This window comes from Callorhinus ursinus, unplaced genomic scaffold, assembly GCF_003265705.2.
Source record: "Callorhinus ursinus isolate GAN/ISIS: 27379988/994484 unplaced genomic scaffold, GSC_fseal_2.0 scaffold1, whole genome shotgun sequence".
In the NCBI taxonomy this organism is placed as follows: domain Eukaryota; kingdom Metazoa; phylum Chordata; class Mammalia; order Carnivora; family Otariidae; genus Callorhinus; species Callorhinus ursinus.
This window is the reverse complement of record NW_027397063.1, coordinates 132,603,629-132,629,171: the sequence shown is the minus strand read 5'-3', so window position 1 is coordinate 132,629,171 and position 25,543 is coordinate 132,603,629. Positions and strand designations below refer to the sequence as shown.

The 25,543-nt window shown below is 45.5% G+C and overlaps 1 protein-coding gene across 2 annotated transcripts; it reads left to right on the top strand.

Annotated features, from left to right (window-relative positions):
• The first annotated feature begins 5,058 nt into the window (after positions 1–5,058).
• EOMES (eomesodermin) lies at positions 5,059–11,626 on the top strand. 2 transcript variants are annotated; one of them, XM_025883258.1, is made up of 6 exons: positions 5,059–6,341; positions 7,342–7,496; positions 8,144–8,265; positions 8,670–8,828; positions 8,920–8,981; positions 9,811–11,626. In XM_025883258.1, exons 1-6 carry the CDS (start codon positions 5,455–5,457, stop codon positions 10,490–10,492), a joined length of 2,067 nt encoding a protein of 688 aa, XP_025739043.1. In that variant the 5' UTR covers positions 5,059–5,454; the 3' UTR covers positions 10,493–11,626. The 2 variants fall into 2 exon arrangements, with proteins under 2 accessions (XP_025739043.1, XP_025739033.1); XM_025883248.1 differs by having other exon boundaries at positions 5,060–6,341; positions 9,754–11,626.
• Positions 11,627–25,543: the final 13,917 nt, after the last annotated feature.

The following is a 25,543-nucleotide window of genomic DNA, read 5'->3' as shown; positions in this document are numbered from 1 at the left end:
TCATTTTGAAGCTTTGGTCAACAGGATTGGATTCTGCCCACCTGTTGTGTAGACATCCTGCTGCACCTGTACCACAGAGGTGGCTTCTGTTGAAACACTCATTGCCATAGGCTCTGCCGACTCTCTTAGTGATATGCAAGTGACTTATGGTCAGGAGGATATTTCTCCTTGGCTACATGTTGGTTGTTCCCATTAACAGCTGTACTGCAATTCCAGCACTAACTTTTCTATTTTCCTGTGGAAGAGTGTCAACATTGAAATACACAGGAAAAGCCATGCAATCACGTAACAACTTCGGGTTGGGAAAGGTCTAGAAAAGATTTTTAAAATCCTAAAAAGTCTTAAAAAGATGAAAATGCCAGGTCCATTAATTTAGGAAGATCTGTGTTATCTTTTTCTCTTATAAGATAGGGAAAATAGCATTCACTTTTGTCTTCATGGTTATAAATCCTGAGACCTGACGCTGTCCTTGGGCTATTTTATCTGTTCTAGTTTACAGATTTAGTAACCCTTTTCTTTCAGTCAACAGATGAGCCCCTACTAAGTGTCAGGACTTTTAAGGTGCAAAAGTAAGCAAGACAGGTGAAACCCTGTATAACTCTTTCATATTCTAATGGAGCAATAATTACCAAACAGTCCCATAATTTATTTCTGAGAGTTTTTTACTTTATTTACTTTGCCCCACATGGCTTTCTTGTATTTATGCGAATCTGTGTACTTCCATAAATGTGAATATAATAATGATAGAGCAGCACTGAAATCCAGGAATTCATTTGCTGTTTAAAAAATACTTCATAAAAAAAGATTCTTGATTCAATGTTTAAGAAAAGATCAGTTCTTTTTTGTAATAAACAACTTTGAGTATGTTTCTTAACTTTCATTCCAGGATTCCCCCATCTCTTCATATTTTAACAGTAAGTTACAATTGCACTTAGCAATCTAAATACACAGATGGATAGCTAAGAAATAGTTTAAATTTGCCATGTTTGTTTGAAAAAAATACCATGAGTTTAATGTAACCCTTTGCCTCATGCATTTGTGGACCTGGTGATTTTTTTTTTTTTAAAGCAGTGATCATTCTATTCCAGCGTCATGGTGAAATATAAATTCTTATAAAAGTGAAACTGTGTTGGTGGGTGTATCTTGTTGTTGTCAGCAGAATCAAAACTACTTGTCCTTTTCAAAATGTTTTATCTTACAGGACATTTTCTTTAAAAGAAAAAAAAAAGTGAAACATGAACAACCTTACGGTGATGAAAGCTCCCTCCCCCTTTGGAAAGCACAGTGGAGGTGGCAGATCTGGCCAGCAGAGAACAAAGGGCCAAAGAGTTAACCTGAGATGGTGAAATAAAATGTAACATCAACAAAGAAAAGGCCATAGATAAATAGTAAAAGGACCAACTCACCACAAAACACCCATTGACGTTTTCCCAGAGTCCAGGCGAAGCGCTGGTGACCGGGTAATGTTGGAATGTTTTCCTAGGGTTAAAAGGAGAACCGGCAGCAAGTCTGCTCAGAATTTACAAAGTGTTTGAATAACACGGACGGTGTTTTGATAACACATTTTTAGTGGGGGTGAAAATAATAGACTTTATTGGGACATTTATATGGGCCCCCTTGGTTGTATGTAGAGGGGAGCAGGGCAGGAGGAAAACCATAGATCATTGCACTCATCTATAACTCACCCCTGTAACTTATTCATATATATGTATATGTATTTGATGTGTAATAGTCTTGTTATAGCAAAATGTTTCTCAGTGTGGCTTTTAAAAGATGAATGCACTGATAGTGGTCACCTTTAAGGGGGGAGAAATGGGTAAAGAGGTCACCTGGCCAGGTTGGCAATAACTTTGTGTTCTCAGGATGAGATGGTGGCATGAAGCTGATATGATTGCTTGAACCAGTAGAGCATAAGATCTTCCATAGGCTCACACACAGGCTTGGCCTTGGCTTCCTTGTAGCCTTTAAAGGGTCCTGCTTGCCCCAACTCAGGCTGAAAGGTGCAAGATTTGAGTTAATCCAGCCGGCATTTGGGTCTGGGGTTCCAAGGGGTCTCCACGTTTCCTCCCCAGTGTTGATGTTTTTGTTCAATGTATTCCAATACACTGTCAGTTGAGCCACATAAAACCAGGCACCTTTCAATAAATGTCTCATTTGGATTTCATGAAGCTTGGGGTGTAATTGAAATCAAACAGCAAACAGGCTGGAAGGCGCTGTTATTTGCCCACCCAGTCTAAGGAGGGTGCTGCCTGACATGTTCACTGAAGCCGTGCTTTAGCTTTCTTTCCTGTTCCTATTTCTGGAAAAGAGTGCTTGGATTTTAAAGTTTGGCTGGGATACATGAAAATATTTTTTATGTCTCTTTCCCTGACTGTAAGTAAAATGGAGCCAGCAAAAGAAAATCCATTCCAAGTAGGAAATCACAGATTTGCTCATCTATAACTCTCCAGGCATTTAGACTAGTATATTCCATGTGTAATAATAATAATAATAATAATGCAATTAGTCAATCAATACAGGAAAACCATTCAATGAGATTTCTTTATCTCTATGTTGTCAGGAAAAAATCATCTTTAGTTGAAACAATAGTTTTCATTATGTTAAAAAAGACCTTGTAACTTATAAATGTAATATAAATCATGTATATGTTTTCCATGTTCCCAAAATGCCAGGTCTCAGGGCAGTTTTGTGCTAGCCCGAATTTTGATTCTCTTTGAATTCCTCTTTATTTCCCCATCTGTAAAATGTGTTAAAGTTTGGGTAAAATAATAGATATACTGGGGAGGTGGGGAGATGTAAACTGCAATTTCCTGTCCCAAGAGTCAACACTAATCTTGATCACGCATCCCGTGTATATATTTAATAATTAGGTAGCACCCAGAATGAACCCACGCGCTTTCAAGACCTTGCTCTGGGGCTGGAATAAAATCAACCCTTTCTGATGTGGCGCGGGGGACAGCTGGCCCGCGTTATTTGCGCCAGAGTGGGTCGGAACGATGCCTGTTGCCTGCTATGGCACTTTGCCACGCGCAGCGCTTCCCTGGCCGCCTCGAAAGCAATTTGAAGGGACACAGAGGCCCGCTTTCGCTCTGTGATAAAGCGCAAAACTGCTATCTACCCCCAGCCACCCTATCTCCAAATAACGTGAGATTCCATCTCACCCCTACTTTTCCCTCAAACGTCCTGCAGCTCAGGTCAAGCCTAACGTGGGGGAGCCCGCGAGGCGTAACCAGGTTCCCCAAACCCGAGCTATGTCGCCAAGCTGCCCAAACCGCGCAGCCCCTTCCTTTCCTGTTTTCGCGTCCCCCTCACGGAATCTCCACTTTGAAAATCATGAAGTCTTCAAACGCACAAAGTACTTGAAAAATTCAATTCTTCACGACTTCCCTCGGTCAAAATAAAACAAAAGCCGGGAGGTGGGAGTGGACGGTGGGGGTGATCAGAGCAGAGAGCCACGCCAAACCCGAACTCAACTAGCAGGACGAGATGCTAGGGGCGCTGGGCGGAGTGCGCTCTGGGCCACCTTTCCAGGGATCTGTTCCCGGGCTGCTCTGCCCAGGACCTGCGGGACCACCGACCCGGCCCACTCGCTTAACTTGCCCCCTCCCCACTGGCTGTGTCCTGAACCTGAAAACCCTCTCGCGCCCCCGGTTTTCACCACCCCCAAAACTGGTGAATTTCCTGGAACGTCCGAGTGTATTACGGACCGTCTTGCTCTCTAACCCAGACGTGCCGGTGTTGGTTTATGCGGCTGTGGTTTGAACCTAGGTTGGAAAGCTTCGAGCTATTCTGCACTGGCGTGTGCACGCTCAAAAAATCCTGCGGCCGCCTCATCTGTTGTGGGCAAAGAGTTTCCCGTGTGACCGTGTTCGGTTGGGGAAGCAGAGTCCCAACATCTCAGCCGGAAAATGCGCTCCCGGAGCGATTACAAGCCGCGTCTGTAATTGCTTATTAACAGCGAATATTCATGCTTCTCCTTATCCGCAATGAAACATGCCTCCCCCCTTTTCGGTAATAAAACAATAAAATAAGACGGCACCACTCTTGACTCTACTGTCTGCGGAAACGCAAGGGAGAAACAGGCAGCTGGGGCAAAAGGGCTTAATTCAGTATCAAACTGATTATTTCACTAATTATTCTACCTTCTGTGTTGCGCCGCAGAGGAGAGACGCAGGGAATCTCAACCGCACTGCTGCTGGGGAACCTTTGTTTCTCGGTGCCAGGCCCCACTGAAGATGGTGTGTGAGGTGGAGGGAGTCCGGGATTCAGGGAAACTGAGCTGCGATGGATTTTCAATTGTGGGGAGTAAAAGTGATTGCCTTCTGAAAGCAGGCGTGTTGGCATGAGGGGGAGGGTGTCCCCAGTACCCCACCCCGCCAGGGCTTCTGACTCAGAAGTCGGTCCTCAAGGATGGCAATGTGCTCTCGCTGTCCCCGGAATCCCAAACGCGGAGCGCAAGGTTTCCTCTTCACGAACCCTTCCCAGTGGAGTAAAAGAGCAGGACCGAACAAAATGGGGTTCCTGTAGGCTCAAGGCCCGGAAGCCTTCCACCATCCGGAGGAAAGTGTGCCTGAAGCTACAGCCCCCGATGAGGAAAGAGACCTCGCCTCGGCCTCTCTCCAACTCTCCCCAGATCCCCACCCTCAGGGACCGGTGCCTCTCTGCAAGCCTTCAGCTTGCAGAGCCTTTCTCGCGCCAGCCTCTAAAACCCGCTCCCGCCCCCGCATCCTCCTCTCAGAGTGCCGAGATGACTTCTGTGGCAGGAGTGGACCCCGCTACGCAGACCCCAAGCCCTGTTCCCCTAAACTCCAGCAAAATACGGACACCAGAATTGATGCTCACAGTAGGACAGAGTCTCAAAAAAAAAAAAAAAAATAGACTAAAGGAAAAGAAAGTCGCAGTCGACATGATCCAATTAGTAAATGCCTAATTGAATTAGTGTCACCTCCATCAGCCAATAGGAGAGTCCCCGGGCTGTGGGGCCGCGAAGCCCCTCCCTGGCCGCACATATATAAAGCAGCCAATGACAGCCTGCAAGTTTCCAAGTGGTCAACTTGACCCACACTTGGGCGGTCGAGAAGGGCAGAAAGTCTAGCGCTGGTGGGTGGATGGGGACAGAGATCTAAATCCTCTTCTTCCTGGGTGTGAGTGTGGAGGAGGACGGGGGTCCAGAGAGGCAAGAAGGACGGGAAGGGAAAAGGAGAGTGCTTTTCGGTCAATTTCCACCTCCTGCCTTCAAACTCAGTGAGCTTTCCTCGCGGAAAGGACGCTGGGTTCCGGGCGCGCCCGTGCGCGCCTTAGCGGCCCTCGTGCGGCCAGGTGGGTAGCCCCAGCACCGGAGGTAGGGGAGGTTATCTTCCCCTCGGAAGAGGGCGCTGGCTCCCCCATCCTGCCTTTATATTAAGGCCGCGGAAGGAGAGGAAGCAGCCAGCTGCCGTCTGCGCTTTGCAAAGCATGCAGTTAGGGGAGCAGCTCTTGGTGAGCTCCGTGAACCTGCCCGGCGCGCACTTCTACCCGCTGGAGAGGGCGCGAGGCGGAGGCAGCGGGAGCGCAGGCCACCTCCCTGGCGCGGCCCCTTCGCCTCAGAGGCTGGACTTAGACAAAGCGCCCAAGAAGTTCCCTGGCAGCCTCTCGTGCGAGAGTGGGAGCGGGGAACCCACGGCCGCCAGCGCGGGGGCCCCCGCGGCCATGCTCAGTGACGCCGACGCCGGGGACGCCTTCGCCAGCGCAGTGGCAGTGGCCAAGCCCGGGCCCCCGGACGGCCGCAAGGGCTCCCCCTGTGGGGAGGAGGAGCTGCCCTCAGCCGCTGCTGCCGCCGCGGCCGCCGCCGCGGCCGCCGCCGCCGCCACCGCACGCTACTCCATGGACAGCCTGAGCTCCGAGCGCTACTACCTCCAGTCCCCCGGGCCTCAGGGCTCCGAGCTGGCCGCGCCCTGCTCGCTCTTCCCCTACCAGGCGGCGGCAGGGGCGCCCCACGGATCCGTGTACCCTGCTCCCAACGGGGCGCGCTACCCCTACGGCTCCATGCTGCCCCCCGGCGGCTTCCCCGCGGCTGTGTGCCCACCTGGGAGGGCACAGTTTGGCCCGGGAGCCGGCGCGAGTAGCGGAGCGGGCGCGGGCGGCGGCGGCGGGGCAGGCGGCCCGGGGGCCTATCAGTACAGCCAGGGGGCTCCGCTCTATGGGCCGTACCCTGGGGCGGCAGCTGCGGGGTCCTGCGGAGGACTGGGGGCGTTGGGGGTTCCTGGTTCCGGCTTTCGTGCCCACGTCTACCTGTGCAACCGGCCTCTGTGGCTCAAATTCCACCGCCACCAAACCGAGATGATCATTACGAAACAGGGCAGGTGAGAGCAGCGCGGAGGGGCCCCGAGGTGAATGACAATTGAGTGACTGTGTGGTCCTGGGGAAGGCCGGGCGTGAGGGAGCTGTGCCCATTCGCTCCGCGATTTGTTTGGAGAGTGTTTTTCCGCGCGCATCTCCAGTCCGGTGTCCCTCCCGGTCCGCGTACCGATTTGTGCACGGTGCTAATGTTACAGCTGTTTCTCGCCCCCCGCCCCCGCCCCCAGTCACCCTCACCTGGACTGGCCAGAAGGAGGCGGAAATGTTAATTGGGGCTTGTCCACAAAGCTGGATTTACTAGATCCGCCCGCTCGGCATACAGAGCTGGTCCCTGCATACCCGCGAGGAGCCCCGGGTTGGGAAAGGCACAAAGGTTGACTTCCTGAGCGCAGTAGATGAGCTCCCGCAGTTTTAGGCGCCAGAGTCCCCACGGGGCGCCTCGGGGAGATGGGCATCGGAGGGTTAGTTGGGTGCGGGTAGTTGGTTCGGCAGGCCCTGGAGCCAGACCTGGTGAGGTTCGGGACCTGAGAAAGTTCTGATACCCATCCGACTGCTAACAGTGGGTACGAATGGGGAATGTGAGGGGTGGGTGCTGGGAGAGGGGCGCTCAAGGGGAACTTTGAGCCTGACGAGTACCATTTAAAATTTTTAACCCGAACAATTGAACGTTGTTCTCTGGTACTTAAACGTAGAAAAACGAATGATTTTTCACATCCTGGAAGAAAAATTAAGAACTTGAGTGGGGAGAGGGTGCGGTAGCACCTCAATTGGGGAAATGCTTACTTTTGGGCAAATTGTTTCAGAAAAGAGATGTTCCCAGAGTTGACAACTCAAGTATTTTGCAGAGTGGGGGGTCACTTTGTGGACCAGTATTCTGTTCTTTCTGTAGGCCTTTCAGTGTCCCACTCTGACCTACTGCAGGGGCCGGCAAACCTGGTCTGGTGTGGGCCTGCTCTCAGGTACCCGGACTCAAACCGCGTGTCCTGCTTCTGTTCCCTCATTCAGGCGCATGTTTCCTTTTTTGAGCTTCAACATAAACGGACTCAATCCCACGGCCCACTACAACGTGTTTGTAGAGGTGGTGCTGGCGGACCCCAACCACTGGCGATTCCAGGGGGGCAAGTGGGTGACCTGCGGCAAAGCGGACAATAACATGCAGGGTGAGGAGAGAGGAGGCCCAGGCAGGGAGGGGTGGGTGATGAACTCCTGACTCCGACAACCCCCATTTAAATCGAGCACTTGCCCCTCATCTGGGGCTTAGAGGTGTTAGGATGAGTTTCTTGGTGTTGATTGTTGGAATGGGGGAGAGAGGGAGAGAATTGCCAAGTCAGACTTCTTGCGTAGGAATATAAACTTTGGTACTGTAACCGTGACCCTACTCTTCCCCACCCTCCCCCACCAATTCCTACTAAATTCTCCTGGGTGGAAAGGGCTCCTGACACTCCAGCCTTCACTTGAGAAAGCCTTCCCCAAGGTTGAGTCCCCCCATGAAAACCCAACCACTTTCCATCAGATGCTGCCCTACCAGCTTTAGGAGGCCCCAAATTGACCTTCAAGAGACATCTCCTGGTAGCTCCTTTTATGTATTTTGAGGTAGCATTAAGATGATTGCCTTGTTCAAGGAGGGCGGGAAGCACAGGGGCCCTGGGAGGGCTGTCACTGGAGTCCTGGTGGAGAGCAAGCTCTGGGGAGACTTGTGCCTGAAGACTAGCTCTTGAATCTAGATGTAACAGACATCCCTCCCCTATGTCCATGTGTAATCAGCCCTATCTGCTTGGGTTTTGTGTTTTGTTTCATTTTCTCTTAGGCAACAAAATGTATGTTCACCCAGAGTCTCCTAATACTGGTTCCCACTGGATGAGACAGGAGATTTCCTTTGGGAAATTAAAACTCACCAATAACAAAGGCGCAAATAACAACAACACCCAGGTAGAGTGACAGAGGATGGGGGTGGCTTCTGGCCATAGATCTCTTTTCCTAACAAGTTACCATACTCTTCGCTGTATTTGTAATATCTGCAGTTGTCACCTGTTTGACCTCTCATTTTCACTAGACTTCAGTTAACAGTGAGTTGACTACTAGGAAAAGAAATACTAAAGTCTTTGGGGGACTTAGTAAACTAAGAGGAAAGAGTGTTTGTCAAACACGCATAGCCAGCCAGCTAGGTTTTAAGTTGCAAAAGCAGCAATGAGAAGATCTTAAAAATGGCTATAGAAAAAGGTAACTGTCAGTGGGCGACAAGCAGGAGTCCCATTCCAAAACATGTAGTTTGTCAAGATTTACCTCTAAGAGACTTTATGGATTTGGCAGCTCTTTTTCTGTACCATTTCCAGATGATAGTGTTGCAGTCTTTACACAAGTACCAACCCCGACTGCACATTGTGGAGGTGACAGAGGATGGCGTGGAGGACCTGAACGAGCCCTCAAAGACTCAGACCTTTACCTTCTCGGAAACGCAGTTCATTGCGGTGACTGCCTACCAAAACACCGATGTGAGTGTCCCAAACGGCCCAAGAATCTCTACAGCTAGGTCCAGCGTGATAAAGCACTCAACGACTGACTGTTTTTCTCCCCTCTCTCTAGATAACTCAACTAAAGATTGATCATAACCCCTTTGCAAAAGGCTTCAGAGACAACTATGATTCGTAAGTGCAGCTTTTATTCGTATTTGCATGGTCATCTTTGAACAGGACATACATAACCAGACACTTCCCAGAGAACATTCTAGGACGAGTTGTCACGTTTGTTTGGGATTCTCAGCTATTTTTATTTTTGCATTCCCCCCCCCCCCTTGGCTAATCTTGCTTTAGAATTTTCACGGAAGGGTTTGTTAATTTTTAAGGCAATGTTAAGGGCTGAAAAATGAGGAGCTATTTTTTTTAACATTTGAGTGGAGATTTGAAATTTTCATAATCTGCATTTATATACCTTCCTTTTCATTTGATCCAACTTTTTTATCCTCTGAGGAATAGGTATTATTACTCCCCCTCTTTTATTATCATTATTATTATTTTTTTTTACATAAGAAAAACCTAAAACTAAGAGGATGTAATTTTCACAACATTAAACAGCAAGGCCCCACAAGGCCATTTACAAGTGGGATTTCTAATACCACAGTCAGCATTCCTTCCCTGACATTGACAAAGGAGAGTGGCACTGTTCTTCAAGTTCTAGGACTTGCAAAGGTGGATTTTTTTATAGTTTAAATACTTAGTGCTTGGGAAGAAACTTTTTCCGTATGAGCCAAGCGTCGGGCTGAAATGGGCCAGTTCATCTCCTACCTCCATCCCTCCACTCCAGCAGACCAGTGCTCCCAGTACAGCCCACTATGTGAGGCTTTTTGATTTCTGGGAGGTGGTTATTTGGGGACAACATTAGGGTTTTTTTTTTTTTTAAGTGTTTCTCTTTATATTGTAGCATGTACACCGCTTCAGAAAATGACAGGTTAACTCCATCTCCCACGGATTCTCCTAGATCCCATCAGATTGTCCCTGGAGGTCGGTACGGCGTTCAGTCCTTCTTCCCGGAGCCCTTTGTCAACACTTTACCTCAAGCCCGATATTATAATGGCGAGAGAACCGTGCCACAGACCAATGGGCTCCTTTCACCCCAACAGAACGAAGAGGTGGTCAACCCTCCCCAGCGGTGGCTTGTCACGCCTGTCCAGCAACCTGGGACCAACAAACTAGACATCGGTTCCTATGAGTCTGAATATACTTCCAGCACCTTGCTCCCATATGGTATTAAATCCTTGCCCCTCCAGACGTCCCACGCCCTGGGCTATTACCCTGACCCAACCTTCCCTGCCATGGCAGGGTGGGGAGGTCGAGGCTCTTACCAGAGGAAGATGGCTGCTGGACTCCCATGGACCTCCAGAACAAGCCCCCCTGTGTTCTCTGAGGATCAGCTCTCCAAGGAGAAAGTCAAAGAAGAAATCAGCTCTTCTTGGATAGAGACCCCCCCTTCCATCAAGTCTCTGGATTCCAACGATTCGGGGGTATACACCAGTGCTTGTAAGCGACGGCGGCTGTCTCCCAGCACCTCTAGTAATGAAAATTCCCCCTCCATAAAGTGTGAGGACATTAATTCTGAAGAGTACAGTAAAGACACGTCAAAAGGCATGGGGGGGTATTATGCTTTTTACACAACTCCCTAAAGAGTTATTTTAACTTCATCAAAATGAGCTAACTTTTTGCAGATGGACTTGGTGGTGTTTTTTGTTGTCTTCTTTGCCTAGGTTTGCCAAAAAGACGTTTGCATTCCACCTTGATGCATCCCGTTTTGTGCAATCCTCTAAAAGAAGGTGCCAAAGCTTTTTAATTGCTGCAGGTAACTGAAACAAGCCTCGCATTTTTTTGTTTCTTAAATAAAATTAATGAAGGACTTTAAAGCGTTTTAAAAATTCGAAGGTTATTCAAGGTTTTGGATTTATTTATTGGAGGCACTAAACATTCAGAGAATCGGGCTGTGAAGATTCAGAGTGCTGAGCGCTAGCCAATGAGTTGAAAGATCTGGTTCTCATTCCTATGTGTAAATCTGTAAGCAAAGAGAATCCCGGAGTGGCAAGGTGTTTTGCTTCTAGAAGAGAAGGGCTGGGCCTTAAGCTTCAACAGGGGACTTTTTGCTGTCACTTTCTGCTAGGGACAAAAAATAGCTAGGCCTGGGAGGTGAGAAAAACCTTATGTGAAGGTGCTGGCTTTACCTGACTTTGATTCCTCCTAGGCTTTCGAATCAAGCCATGTTTGGCCCTAGTTCAGGACTGTGTCACAGGCTAGGCCTCTGCTGTGGGCTGGGGTGGCTAGTAGGACTCAGGAGAGGAGAAGGGCAGGGAAGGGAGTGGCCAAAAAAGAAAAAAAGAGAGAGATAATTTTAAAGTGTACAGTTTTGTGTGTGCTTAGATACACTGTAGAATACTGTGGGATATATTGTACAAATAGTCTCCTTACGTGTCTGAGATGATGAAAATTGGTGCTTTGGCTTTGTCAAGAATTCACAGATCACCTGACAGCAGGGCAGGGGGGGATAGGTTCTCTCATCATCCCGGATATTGGGGAATATTCTGTTTACTTCTTAGATAGTTAAGAATGTATTCAGCTACTCTGTACTAACTTGAAACGTGTGTAAGGAAAACTCCCCTATTTCACCCTCTTTCTTTGCCATCCCCACTACCCAGCTCAGTAATGTGAAGAAACTAAAACCTGATGCCACAGCTCCTATAGGCTTTTTAAGAGATCTTGGATTTTTATGTACAGTCTTAGTCATTTTTAATAAATGTGGTTCATTAAGGGAACAGGCATAGCTCTGTCTTCTGTTTGGAGTTGTAATCTTTTGTTTTAAAGATCTTATTTTTCTTCCCTCTCCACCCTTCTCCAGCATGAAGTGTCCCCCCCCCATCACCACCCCACCCCCACCCCCACCCCCACCCCCAGGTTCTAGAATCTGTAAGTGGACACTGAGTCATGAGGGGGTGGGGTTGCCTTTGTTTATCTTCTTTTTTTCTTGAAGACGAATGGGTTTATTTCCTCACCCCACTGGGAAGTCTGGACAATGGGTATTGGGCCGGTGGAGGTGGGGGTGGGGGAGAGGGGAGGTTGCAGAGATGCAGGATTGCCTCTGCTAGGCTTAACTCGGCCTGGAAAAGCTCGGCCCCCAGCCCTTGGATTCCGGGCCCTGTCTCGGCCCGTGACCACTTCGTTCTCTGGGCTTTTTCCTAGGCTTTCTTGGGTCCACCCGTCCCTGGACCCACGTGGGCTCCCCGGGAACCCCCGCGGCCCTTTGAGCGCCCACGAGTTACTGGTCCCTGCAGTGCGGCGGGAAGCGGGCCGCCCACAGCTCAGCTTCTGCTCCAACCTGCGGCTTTTTTTTCTACACGGAGCCCCCAAGCGCACCCGCCGCCGCGGGCTGCTCGCCTCGGTAGCTGCTGGCCGGGGCGCGTCGCGGGCGGCCAAATTCGGCCAGGGACGCTGCGGACGCTGCGGCGGCGGCGCGGGCGAGGAGCGGGCGCGACACTTACAAATGAGGATTCCAGTCGTCCCGTGCAGCTCCACTCTGCAAACAGCGGCCGGGGAGCCGTTCGCCCTGAGTCTAGCTCCGTTTATTTGGCTCTCCTTCCCCAGGAGGCCGAAGGCCACCCCATCCCCTGGCTGAGCCCTAGGCCCGCCGAAAAGTTAAACCCAGGACTGGGGCGGAGGGCCCTTTGTCCCCCCACCCCCGCCAGATGTCCCGCCAGGCTTATCAGCAGACGGCTTCTGGCCCAGCTTGCAAACCTCCCCAGCCCCTTCCTGACCCTCCCGGGGTAAAGGTCTGGCCGGGAGGGTCATTTTGCTAAACTGCGTGGCGCGGAAATGCAGCTGCTAAGAGGATTAGCTGCTGGGAGGCGAGCAATCAGCCGGGACCTCCTCCTCTTCCGCGCCCAATTAAGGCCGCCAGGAGCCTCTCTCCAGTTTCCCATTCCCTGTACCCTTCCTGGGCCGGAGCTCTTCCCGCGCCGCCCGTGACCTTGGTGGCCCCGACTCTAGCCCCAAGTCTATGACCGTGCCTGTTCAAAAAGCTTTGTCAAAGCCGCCCGGAATTTTACGACGCTAGAAGCGAAAGCTTGAAATCTGGTTTATGTATATTTATTATGGATGACAGATTCAGACTCTGGCGGGAGGACTCGCGGCCCCCCTAACCTGGTCAGCGCCCCCCCTCCCCCCAGGGACTATAACGTAACTGGGAGCAGCGACGGAATTTCGAAACAGTGCTCTGGCCTCTAGAAAGCCCGCAAATGCCAATCACCGCCGGGATAAAGCAGACTCTGGCCCCAGTCTATTTCGAGTCCTGTATATTTTTGCACCGTACAGTAAAAAGAACCTGGTACTTGTGAAAAGTCCCTCACAGTGTTTAATAGAAACGTAAGTGGCTGAGTGGCCCCAATTAACACCTTGTGATAAGGCATTCCTAAGATGGAGTGTCAGACACCAAATTGTGAAGAGATGTATCTAATTAATCCTCCTAGGATGACACTGATAAACAAACCTCTATTTAAATAATGATCAAGGGCTCGGCGCCCCGTTTGTTTACATTCTCTGCCAGGGTCCCCGCGTTTGCACCCGCTCAGGCGGCGTTCCCGGCGCAGGGTGGAGACCCCGGCTTGGGGGTCTGCTGCTCCGCCGGGATTCGCTTCACCTCCGTTCCTGCTCCAAACAAAAGCACACAGTAAAGCGAATAAACCGCAACGAAAGCCCAGAGGAAAACGAAGTGCAAAAAGGACCCGACTCTGATTTGGAAAGGCTGTTGTTTGCCATTTCCCACGCTGTCCTTTACATAGCCATTTTTTTTTTTTTTTGGTTGTTCGAGTTTTCTTTTTTCTTTTTTAAGGCAAATGAAAAAAAAAAATAGCTCCCGCGTAGCTCCCGGACGTCTTTTCTGCTTTGGGAAGACCTCGGGGCGGGGCTTCCCTCCACTCCCTGGCCCAAGTTCGCTCCCCTTAGTCCCAGGATTCCTCCTCCTGGGTGCCGAAGCTGCGAATTGCTGGGACCTGGGGTAGCTGTCCTCGGGGTGGGCTGGGGAACCGCCCACTGGGAAAGGCTGGAAGGATACGAAAAGAAGTAGGCGATGGGGAAAGCGGCATACCAGCGCGCCAACTGTGAACTAGGGCCGGGGTTTGGAGCCCGCTTGGATTCTGCAGCAGAGCCTCTCCCAACTCCGTAATGGAGAGTTTCAAGCTCCAGATCAGCTTTTGGTCCTAGCGTCCTTCTACGGACACCTTTGATTAGCTTTAAACCTGTAGGTAAAGGCAGACTCACAGTCTTCCCTTTTCCTCTGCAGTCACTTCCTTCTTTCTGAACCAAATAAGTGTGTGTGTGTGTGTGTGTGTGTGTGTGTGTGTGTGTGTGTGTCGGGGGGAGGGGGGTGATGATGCGATTCTGGTAAAAATTTGCAGGTGTCACGGAAACGCACCGGAGTAAAAACGTTCCCGCATGCCCTTGATTTTAATCGAAATTGAACCTCCAGTAGGGACAGAAATTAGAATCACTCGTTTTCCACTCGCCTGGATGCTGGCTGCATCCTTCCTTTTTTTCACGTTCGCCCCGCGATGTTCCCCACTAAGCTGCACGCCGACTCCAAAAGTTGGGCTTTCACCTTGCGGAGATTTCGGCGTCACCAGGAGGCGCTTTTTAAAGACAATTTGCGAAACTGTTGGTGAGCCCGATTGAGTCCCCTTCTTTGAAATCCCCATCTCCTCCGTGCCCCATCCCTCAAGTTTTTTAGGCTTTCGAGTACGCAAGCTCCGGCCCGGGTGGATTCAAACCCGCGCGATCTGTCGACCTGCGCCTATCCTCGTCTGGGTAGAGGACGAGGCCTGCGCCCAGCGCACACACTTGGGGTTCCCGCCCAGTGTGAAACTGAATACCGCCTGAAGATACGAACATTTTTTTTTTTAACATGACGGGGTCGCTGACCTTGAGGGCCACTGAATTTCCCCTTTTAACGGCTTAAAGGAAAAGTAAACTTTCTCTCCTGAAGGTCCATTTACCCCATACCCTTTTCTCCTTCGGCCCTAGTAGTCCTTTGCGCTTCGCCAAAGAAGAGCGTCGAGTTCTCCAGGCGAAGGATTTAGCAGAGCCACCTACGGAGCAGGCCCTCAGCAACGGTCCCCAAAGTTTCTGGGCTTCTGAGGGATCCCTGACCCACCCCGAAGCGCGAGTTAGTGCTCATTTTAGGCAGCAAGGCGTGCACCCTCCACTTTAATCTCCCCACATTCGGGTCTCCTTAAAAAGCCTTAAACTTGCTTCTATAAGCTTATGGAGGCAGCAGGACTCGCGCAGCAACTTCTTTAACTTTAGGCTCGGCTCAGCTTTCCGCGGAGTGTCGGAGCGCCTTGCCCTTGGCCTTGGGTCTCCCTGCCGTTTCCGCGCCCGGCGCGGTTCTCCCCTGGGCGGCGAGCAGCCTTCGCCATCTGGTGGCCACGGCGAGTATGGGCCCAGCCGCCCAGGACTTCCACTCCCGAAGTCGCTGTTTTGTCAGGTCCTGGAGCGTTCTGTAAACAGTTATTTTCTCTATCCCGCTCCCACTCTTCCCTTTTAAAGCTTCTTGGTGTTAGGGGAGGAGCCCAGAATGTGGAATTTCTAAGACTCTACGTTCTAGTTCTGGCCGGTGGCTTCAAGGCAGCAATTGCCCTGGGCTTCCTTGAGCTTCATTCATTTCTGCGAAGTGGTACAACACCGACCTCGCCCAGTAGTACCCAGGAGGAAGAAATGAGATTGTAAATGAACTGCTTTGGAAACCGTTGCGTAGCTCCAAGTCTTAGTAGGCATTACTAATTACGGATTTTATACATGATATGTGATGGTAAGCTCAAATGCATTGGCAAATGAAAGATTCTTTATTCGTTCAAAAAATTACGGAAAATTTCAAACATACACCAAAGTAAAGAGCAGTGGACCCTCATTTATCTGTCTTCCAGCTACAACAATCATCAACTCATGGCTGCTCTTGTTTCCTCCTATAACCCCCACCTCATCCACAAATCCCAGCAATCCTGACATCTAATCCACAATTATTTCCATACTCAGACCTAAAACATAAGGATTCTTCAAAATATGTATATATATTCATAATTTATCACACCTACAGAATTAACAATAACTTCTTAATATCGTGAAATATCCAGATGTTTCCCTTATTGTCTCAAAGTTTTTGTTTTTGTTCTTCCGTTTTTTTGTTTTGTTTTGTTTTGTTTTGTTTTTTACAGTTGGTTCATTTGAGTCAGGAGCCACACAAGTCCCACACATCTGGCTGTTGTGTCACGTAATTCTCTCATTCAAGACATCTTCCCCTTGCTCTCCTCTTTTATTTTTTCCTTACAATATGTTGCAGAAGTCTGAGCATTCATTCTGTCTGATTTTCCAGGTTCCCACCCGCCCGAAACTGAATATTGCCTGAAGTTAGGAACATTTTTTTTTTTTTAACAAGATGGGGACGCTGATCTTGAGGGCGACCGAATTTCCCCTTTTAACGGCTCAAAGGAAAAGTAAACTTTCTCTCCTGGAGGTCCACTTACCCCATACCCTTTTCTCCTTGGCCTGTATTTTGCTGATTGCATCCCCATGGTGATAACCTGATCCTCTGACCCTTGTATTTCCAGTAAAGTGGTAATTACATATGAAAACTTGATCTGATTCAAGTTCTATATTTTGGCAACAATATTTCATGGGTAATAATATTCCATCAGGAGGTTCGTGATGTCTGGCTTGTCTCTCCTTGGGGCATGCCATTGTCCATTGATGATTGTCCACTAGATCCATTATTTCATTAGGGTTTCACAAGGTAAATAAATTCCAGTACATCTGTTATTATCAATTACATATACATGAGAAAGTTTAACTCAATGACACTTTTTTTAACATATATTTTCCCCATATTTTGGGATATAATTGACATATAATATTGTGTAAGTTTAAGGGGTACAACCTAATGATTTAATACATGTATATTTTGTGAAATGATTATCACAATAAGGTTAGTTAACACTTCCATCACATCAAGTAATAACCACTTGTTTGTATGTGGTGAGAACATTTAAGATCTACTCTCTTAGCAACTTTCAAGTATGTAATACAGTATTGTTAACTATGGTCACCATGCTGCCATATTAGATCCTCAGGACTTACTCATCTTATAACTGGACCCTTTATACTCTTCCACCCTTTGACCAACATCTCCCCATTTTCCTTATGCCCCCACCACCAGCACCTGGCAGACAACATTTTATTCTCTATTTCTATGAGTTTGGCTTGTTTAGGTTCCACATATAAGTGAGATCATACAGTATTTGTCTTTGTCTGACTTATTTCACTTAAGATAACACCCTCTAGGTCAATCCATGTTGTCATAGAAGGCAAGATTTTCTTCTTTTTTAAATATATATATGTATATACATATATATATGTCAGTTTTTATTATCCATTCATCTATCAGTGTACACTTAGGTTATTTCCATGTTTTAGATATTGTGAATGATACTGCAGTGAACGTGGGGGTGCAAGTGTCTCTTCAGGGCAGTGATTCTCAATGACACTTTAAATGTGATAAATGGAGTAAACCAAAAAGCCGAGATCTCTGGTCTTTCTGTATCATCACAAGAAAACAACTATGGCCCTCTGGGGAACATGGGCCATAGAAAATTGAATGAGAAAGTGGACAAAGTGCATGAATTGGTAAGATTTAGCAGATGATACACATTTACTGAAACAGTTTGCTACACACAAATTGCTAAGAAATCACATGAAACCAGCGCATAACAAAGTGATAAAATATGTTTCTATTTGCTTTTGTGCTCCCAGGACAAATTATCAATCTCCTAATCCCCTTACAGGTATATTTCAAGAACTGATAAGGTGAAGCATCATATGCAGATTGTACGTGATAAAAAAGGACTATTGAATAACTTGATGGTTGTTCTAGGGAGATGATGATTTCATCCATGACAAGTAAAGAGAAGTGGTTTCTACCACTTAGTCTGGAGTGAAAGGAAGGTTTGAGGAGGAGATCTAAGGAAGGGAAGAGTCGGGGAGAGTCGTGGGACTGTCAGGGTACTACCCACAATTCACAGCCCAGAACTTCTGAAACTGAGATGGACTCAGTGACTGAGAATATCATAGTGATTCTAAAAAGATCAAGGGTAGATTTTAACATGCAGATGCTGTTGCTGTGATCCTACCCCCTTCCCCATCCCAGATACAGAATTGGAGCCTATTCCACAGGCCACCAGGAAGGCTATATCACTCTGTGATTGTCCCCCTTTCTTTTTGTAATGTCCAATTTTAATGCCCTGAGAACATGGACTTCTGTTAAATAGGACTTCTTAAGTCCCCAAACCAATCATCAGTCCCCGAGTCACTGAACCGGAGAGCGGGGAGGCACCTCGGACACTGCTCTGGCTCCGTCCATCCCACATCACACAGAGGCAGAGCCGAGAGCCACAGTGTTCCCGGGTGGGCCACGGCCCCTGAGGACTCCATCAGCTCTGCAGCATACCGTGAGTTGGACCCTATGTTTTAAACAAAACATTTCAGGGGCCTGTAAAATAGTCATGAAAACATTACATTCTAAAGCATAGTTTTTATTATTGTTTTTGTTGCTTTTCAGGGAATGAACAAGATTTAAGATCTAAATGGATCAATAATTAATAATTAATCTTTCTGCTTCTTTATTTTTTTCTAAGGGGCACCTGGGTGGCGCAGTCGGTTAAGCATCGACTCTTGGGTGACTCAGGTCATGATCTCAGTGTCCTGGGATCAAGCCCCGGGTCAGCTTCCATGCTCACTGCGGAGTCTGCTTGAGATTCTCTCCCTCTTTTCCTCCCCATCTGCCCCCTCCCACTCATACTGTGTTTCTCTCTCTAAAATAAATAAATAAATCTTAAAAAAAAAAATCTAAGCCTGTCATGAAGTTATGTCTATTTCTTCTTGCACTTTGACCTATACTCAACTCTGGGGTAGTGAATCCACAGAACCTATGTCTTGTATCCTACATATTTGCTGGTATTCTTAATCTTGGCAGGCAGGTTTTATCTTTATCTTATAAATCTAAAATCCAAGAACATTCTTTGGCATTTTACTTCTTGGTAAAGGCATTTTACACCTTGGTAAACAAAAGGTGATTGTTGATTTAATGAATCAACTAATTAGACAGTCTCATCACTAAATATTTAGAAGCCTGCAGATAGAGACCACATAGCTGCTGCAGAAAAGCACAGAGAAACATGAATTGAGGTCGTGTACAAAAATTCATGTGCATGCCTGTTTCCACATACATGAGTGTGTATTTGTGCTCCAGAGCAGAATATCATTAAGCTGAGATTACAGAACATAAAATATGATTAGAATAGAATGGTATGGTGATATCTAATATTTCCTTTAGGGACTCTTCTGCTCAGAGCTGTCAAAACAGATTGTGTAAATAGACTAGACTGAGGGAGGTGATCCTAGTCATATTGATGAAACACCCTTCTGAAAGACAGAACATAAACAGAAGAGAATCTCTAGGAATACAATTAAATCTTAATCTGGAGGTGGACGCCTTAAATAACTCCTTCCCACTACTCTGTCCCTGTCAGCAAAGAGAATTTAGCTTGTCACTGAGAAAGAAATGTTCCTGCAGGAGTCTCTATAGTCAGGGCAATAATATTCATTAAGTATTCCATTGGTTTCTCTATGTTTCCTAGCCCCCTTGTACTTAGGCAGGGTCACTGGAACCCAGAGAGAGAGAACAGTGTGATAAGGCCATTTGTCAAAAGCTGCAGCCTTTCAAAGAAGGACTTGACCAAGCTAGCAAAGAGGAAGCCAGACTCTCATCCTGCCTCTTCCCGCACTAATCCCTTGCCAGTGTCCCTGATAGGCTGACCCCAGTGAGAAACCAGAGAGCCAGGAAATCTTTTGATGCACTTATAGAGGTCAACCTCCTGGACACAGGAAGGGATGGAGAAGAATGGAGAGTGAAACTGGGAGCAATGAAGATGTGCAGCCCAGGTCTTACCCCCACCAATTCACCTCCAAAGCCTTGACTGCTAAAAGTTAGATTCTAAATACACTACAGTTGATTTGAGATAGTTCCAGAAAAGATGTTTCAAGAATAGCTGGAAATCTGGATTTTTATATGAAAACTCCGTTATTTTTCAGGATTGACAACTTATTTGTAAACACCAAACACTCTCGAGAAAGATTCAGCTATGGAACAGGTAGCTTTTGCCCCCTGATCTAGATTTAATTCTAACTGAATCTCAAAAATGTCGAAAGCAGGGCTTCTGCTTCAAGACAAAATGGAGTAACAGGGATATGATTTATTCTTATGGCTGGGAAAAATTTTTTTTAACTAAAACCAAACAAAATGTAAGAAAAAATGGCTTCCAAGACATTGAACATCAGGCAATGTAGAATAAGCATTTGTTAAAGAAAAGAAACAAATGAGGAGAGCCCTAGCATTGCTCCAACTTACTGCCTGAAGAGCTTCCAAATTGCAGTTCAGGGTTCGGTTGGGGGCTCAGACAAAGCCCAGCAGTCTCCTGGAGTTGAGGAAACAGAGTTGTGAGGCTGAGAGCCCAGGATGGCTAGAGTTCTCAGGGCAGAGTTCCAGAAAGGAGAATGCTACACAAAGAAATACCCAAGAACTGAGTTGGGTTCCTCTGAACTCTCAGAGTGCTGATCAGAACATGCATGTGAAGAAACTCCCTAAAGCCCAGGGAAAAATCACCCAAGAGGATTGGGCAGGGTTTCTCAGCCTCAACACTATTTTGGGACAGATACTTCTTTCTTTAGGGGCTGCATTATAGGATGTTTAATGACATCCTGGCTTTTCCCAACTAAATGTCAGCAAAAACAACCCCCCGCTTCTGAGTTGTGAAAACCAAAATTCTCCAGACATTGCCAAATATCTTTGTAGGGCAGTATTGCCCCCAGGTGAGAACTACTGGCCCCCAGCATTCCCTCTGACTAGGGTATTTCCTGTTCCCGCTAGCTGGAGTACAAAACTTCATGATTCATGAGGTATTGGGAAGAGTACTCAAAAGGGTCCTGTCTTAGTAGTGGGTTAAACTAGCCCTAGGCTAAATGCTGCTTCAGTCTCATCTAATACAACCAAAAAGTAAAAGTTGAAACTTAACTACATCCCAGAAGAAAGCTCAACTATATTTATAGTAATAAAAAATAACAACCAGAACATAATAAGAAAAAAGTAAAAATTGGTGGCATCCAATCAAAATTACCAGACATAAAAGAAGCAGAAAAATATGATCCAGAAGAAGGAGGAAAAAAATATCAAAACCAACACAAAATGACACAGATGATAGAATTACTAGACAATAATATTTATTATAATTATATCCCATATGTTCAAGAAGCTAAAAAAGAAGGAATCATTGAACACTACATCAAAAACTAATCATGTACTATATGTTGGCTAATTGAATGTAATAATAATAAAAAAAAGAGTCTGGTATCCAAAATATACAAAGAAAACTTACAACTCAGTAATAAAAAAGATAAATAACTCTATTCTAAAATAGTCAAAGATTTGAAAAGACATTTTTCAAAAAAAAGTAAAAAAGCATTTGTATCTGAAAATAAGATATCAAAGTGATATCTACACCCTCATGTTCATTGCAGCATTATTCACAATAGCCAAGACATGGAAACAACCTAAGTGTCCATTAACAAAAAAATGAGTAAACATGGTATCACACACACACACGCACACACACACACAGACTGGAATATTATTCTGCTGTGAGAAAAAAGGAAATCCTGCCATTTGTGACAACATGGATGGACCTGGAAGACATTATGCTAAATGAAATAAGCCAGACAGAGAAAGACAAATACTGCATGATATCACTTAAATGTGGAATCTAAAAAAAAAAAAGAAAGAGAAGAGAAAGAAGAGAAGAAAAGAAAAGAAAAGAGAATAAAGAAAAGAAAAGAAAGGAAAAGGAAAGGAAAGGAAAGGAAAGGAAAGGAAAGGAAAGGAAAGGAAAGGAAAGGAAAGGAAAGGAAAGGAAAGGAATGAAAAGAAGAAAAGAAAAGAAAAGAAAAGAAAAGAAAAGAAAAGAAAAGAAAAGAAAAGAAAAAGTCAATCTCATAGACTCAGAGAGTAGAAAGCGGGTTGCCCGAGGCTGGCAGGTAAGGGAAATATACAAAGAGGTTTATAAGAGGATGCAAACTTTCAGCTGTAAGATGAATAAGTTCTGAGCATCCAATGTAAAACATGGTGACTATAGCTGATAATGCTGTGCTGTATTGTATAATTAAAATTTGCTAAGAGAGTAGAACTTTAATGTTCTCACACACATCCAAAGTTGATGGAAATGTTAACTAACTTGATGGTGGGGGGTTCTTTCACAATGTACATGCACATCAAATCACCACAATGCATACTTTAAATATCTTAAAATTTTATACGTCAATTATACCTCAATAAAACTGAAATTTTAAAAAAATACCAAAAAAAAGAAAGGAATAGAGCTTTAGTGAGCTGTGGAAAATTGCAAACAACCTCATTTACATGTAATTGCAGTACACAAAAGAGAATGGTACAGAAAAAATAAGAAAAACTTGTCAAAAATTTTCAATTTCAATGAAAATTATAAATACACCAATCCAAATACCTCAATGAAGCCAATCCACAAGAAACATGAAGAAAACAACAAAAAGGCTCATGTTAATCAAATTGCTTAAAACTGGTGATAACAAGGAAAATGCAAAAGTCTCTGGGAGGGAAAAATGATACATTATGTACAAAGGAACAAAAATTAGAATGACAGTAGAAAATAAGTATACTAGATGACAGTGAAACATCTTTAGGGTACAGAAAGAATAAAACCGTTAACCTAGAATTCTATACCCAATGAAAATATCTTTCAAAAACAAAGGTGACATGAAAACTTTTTCAGACACACGGAAGCTGAGAGAATTCATTGCTAGCAGACCTGCACTATAAGAAATGTTGAAGAAATGCTTCACGGGGTGCCTGGGTGGTTCAGTTGGTTAAGTGTCTGCCTTCCTCGTGGGTCATGATCCCAGGGTCCTGGGATCAAGCCCCTCATTGGGCTTGCTGCTCAGTGGGAAGTCTGCTTCTCCCTCTCCCTCTGTCTGCTGTTCTGCCTGCTGGTGCTCTCTGCTCACTGTCAAATAAATAAATAAATAAATAAATAAATAAATAAATAAATAATCTTAAAAGGAAAAAAAAAAGAAAGAAATGCTTTGGGTAGAAGGAAAATGATACCAGATTGAAATCTGGGATCTACATAAAGGAATTAAGAGCCTTGGGAATGGTAACTACCTGGGTAAATATAAAAGACTTGTTTTCTTATTTTCAAAGGCTCTTTAAAAGAAAATCAACTGTTTAAAGTGAAAATAAGATATTGCTATATTTATAACATATATAGAAGTAAAATATATGATTATAGCACAAAAGCTGGGAGGAAGGAAATGGGAGTATATTATTTTTTTAAAAGATTTTATTTATTTGACAGAGAGAGAGAGACAGCGAGAGAGGGAACACGAGCAGGGGGAGTGGGAGAGGGAGAAACAGGCTTCCCGCTGAGCAGGGAGCCCGATGTGGGGCTCGATCCCAGGACCCTGGGATCATGACCTGAGCCAAAGGCAGACGTTTAACCGTCTGAGCCACCCGGGCGCCCCTGGAAGTATATTATTATGAGTTCTTACTCTGTACAAGTGATATAGTATCACTTGAAGGTAAACTGTGATAAGTTAAAGATGTTTACTAAAAATCCTAAAGCAACCATTAAAATAACACAATAAAGAATTACAGCTAATAAGCCAACAAAGGAGATAAAATGGAGTCATAAAAAGTATTTCATTAATCCAAAGAAGGCAGAAAAAGAAGAAAAAGGAAACAAAGAACAGATTGGACAAATAGAAAACAGCAATGTGGTAGATTTAAACCCAAAATATCAGTAATCACATTAAATGTAAATGGTTTAACCACACCAATTAAAATTCAGAGATTGTCATCTTAGATTAAAAAGCAGGACATAGGGATGCCTGGATGACTCAATCGGTTAAGCATCTGCCTTTGACTCAGGTTGTGATCCTGGGTCCTGGGATTGAGCCCCACATCGGGCTCCTTGCTCAGCAGGGAGCCTGCTTCTCCCTCTGCCTGCTGCTCCCCCTGCTTGTGCTCTCTCTCTCTCTCTCTGACAAATAAATAAATACAATCTTTTTAAAAAAATAAATAAATAAAAAGCAGGACATAACTATATGCTGCCTATAAGATGCTCACTTTAAATATAAAGACAAACACAGGTTAAAAAAATTTTAAAGATTTTATGTATTTATTTGAGAGACAGAGTGAGTGATTTATTATAAAACTGCACTAACCAAGACAGTATATATATATATCTAGCTAGATATATCTAGCTAGACAAATAGACCAGTGGAACTCAGTAGTTGTCTAAATAGAGACCCTCATAACTGATACCTGACTTTCAACAACAGTGCAAAACAGTTCAATGGAGGAAGGGTAGTCTTCTTAATAAAAGTTTCTAGGATACTTGGATAATATGCAATCTATGCTTCACATTGTATTCAAATATCTGGTCATAATGGATAATAGATTAACTGTAAAACCTAGTATATAGCATTAATAGAAGAAAATGTAGGAGAAAAGCTTTGTGATCTTGGTCAAGCAAAGACTTCTAAGGTCTGACATCAAATGTACTATTCTTAGAAGAAAATACTGATACATTGGACTTTATCAAAATAAGAACTTTTGCTCTTTGAAAGGCATTGTTAAGAGAAAAAAAGACAAGCCATGGAATGGGGGAGATATTAATCTCTAAAAGTTTTATACCTTTGTGCTCACTCAGGGAAAAAAAAATGGGTTGTGATTTTTAGTTATATTAATTTGGATCAAATTTGAGATATTAAGCCTTTCTAGCCAGGATGGTATGTCTACTTACTGAAGTCTTATTTTATATCTTTTAAAAATATGTTATGCTTCTCAACATCACTCGGCATCAGGGAAATCCAAATCAAAACCTCAATGAGATACCACCTCACACCAGTCAGAATGGCTAAAATTAACAAGTCAGGAAACGACAGATGTTGGCGGGGATGCGGAGAAAGGGGAACCCTCCTACACTGTTGGTGGGAATGCAAGCTGGTGCAACCACTCTGGAAAACAGTATGGAGGTTCCTCAAAAAGTTGAAAACAGAGCTGCCCTATGGACCAGCAATTGCACAACTGGGTATTTTACCCCAAAGATACAGATGTAAGGATCCAAAGGGGTACGTGCACCCTGATGCTTATAGCAGCAATGTCCACAATAGCAAAACTATGGAAAGAGCCAAGATGTCCATTGACAGATGAATGGATAAAGAAGATGTGGTGTGTGTGTGTGTATATATATATATACACACACAATGTATATATTGATACACACACACACACGCACACGCGTGCGCACGTGCGCACACACACACACACACACACACACACAATGGAATATTATGCAGCCATCAAAAGGAATGAAAGCTTGCCATTTGCAATGACGTGGATGGAACTGGAGGGTATTATGCTGAGCGAAATAAATCAATTGGAGAAAGACATGTATCATATGACCTCACTGATATGAGGAATTCTTAATCTCAGGAAACAAACTGAGGGTTGCTGGAGTGGTGGGGGATGAGAGGGATGGGGTGGCTGG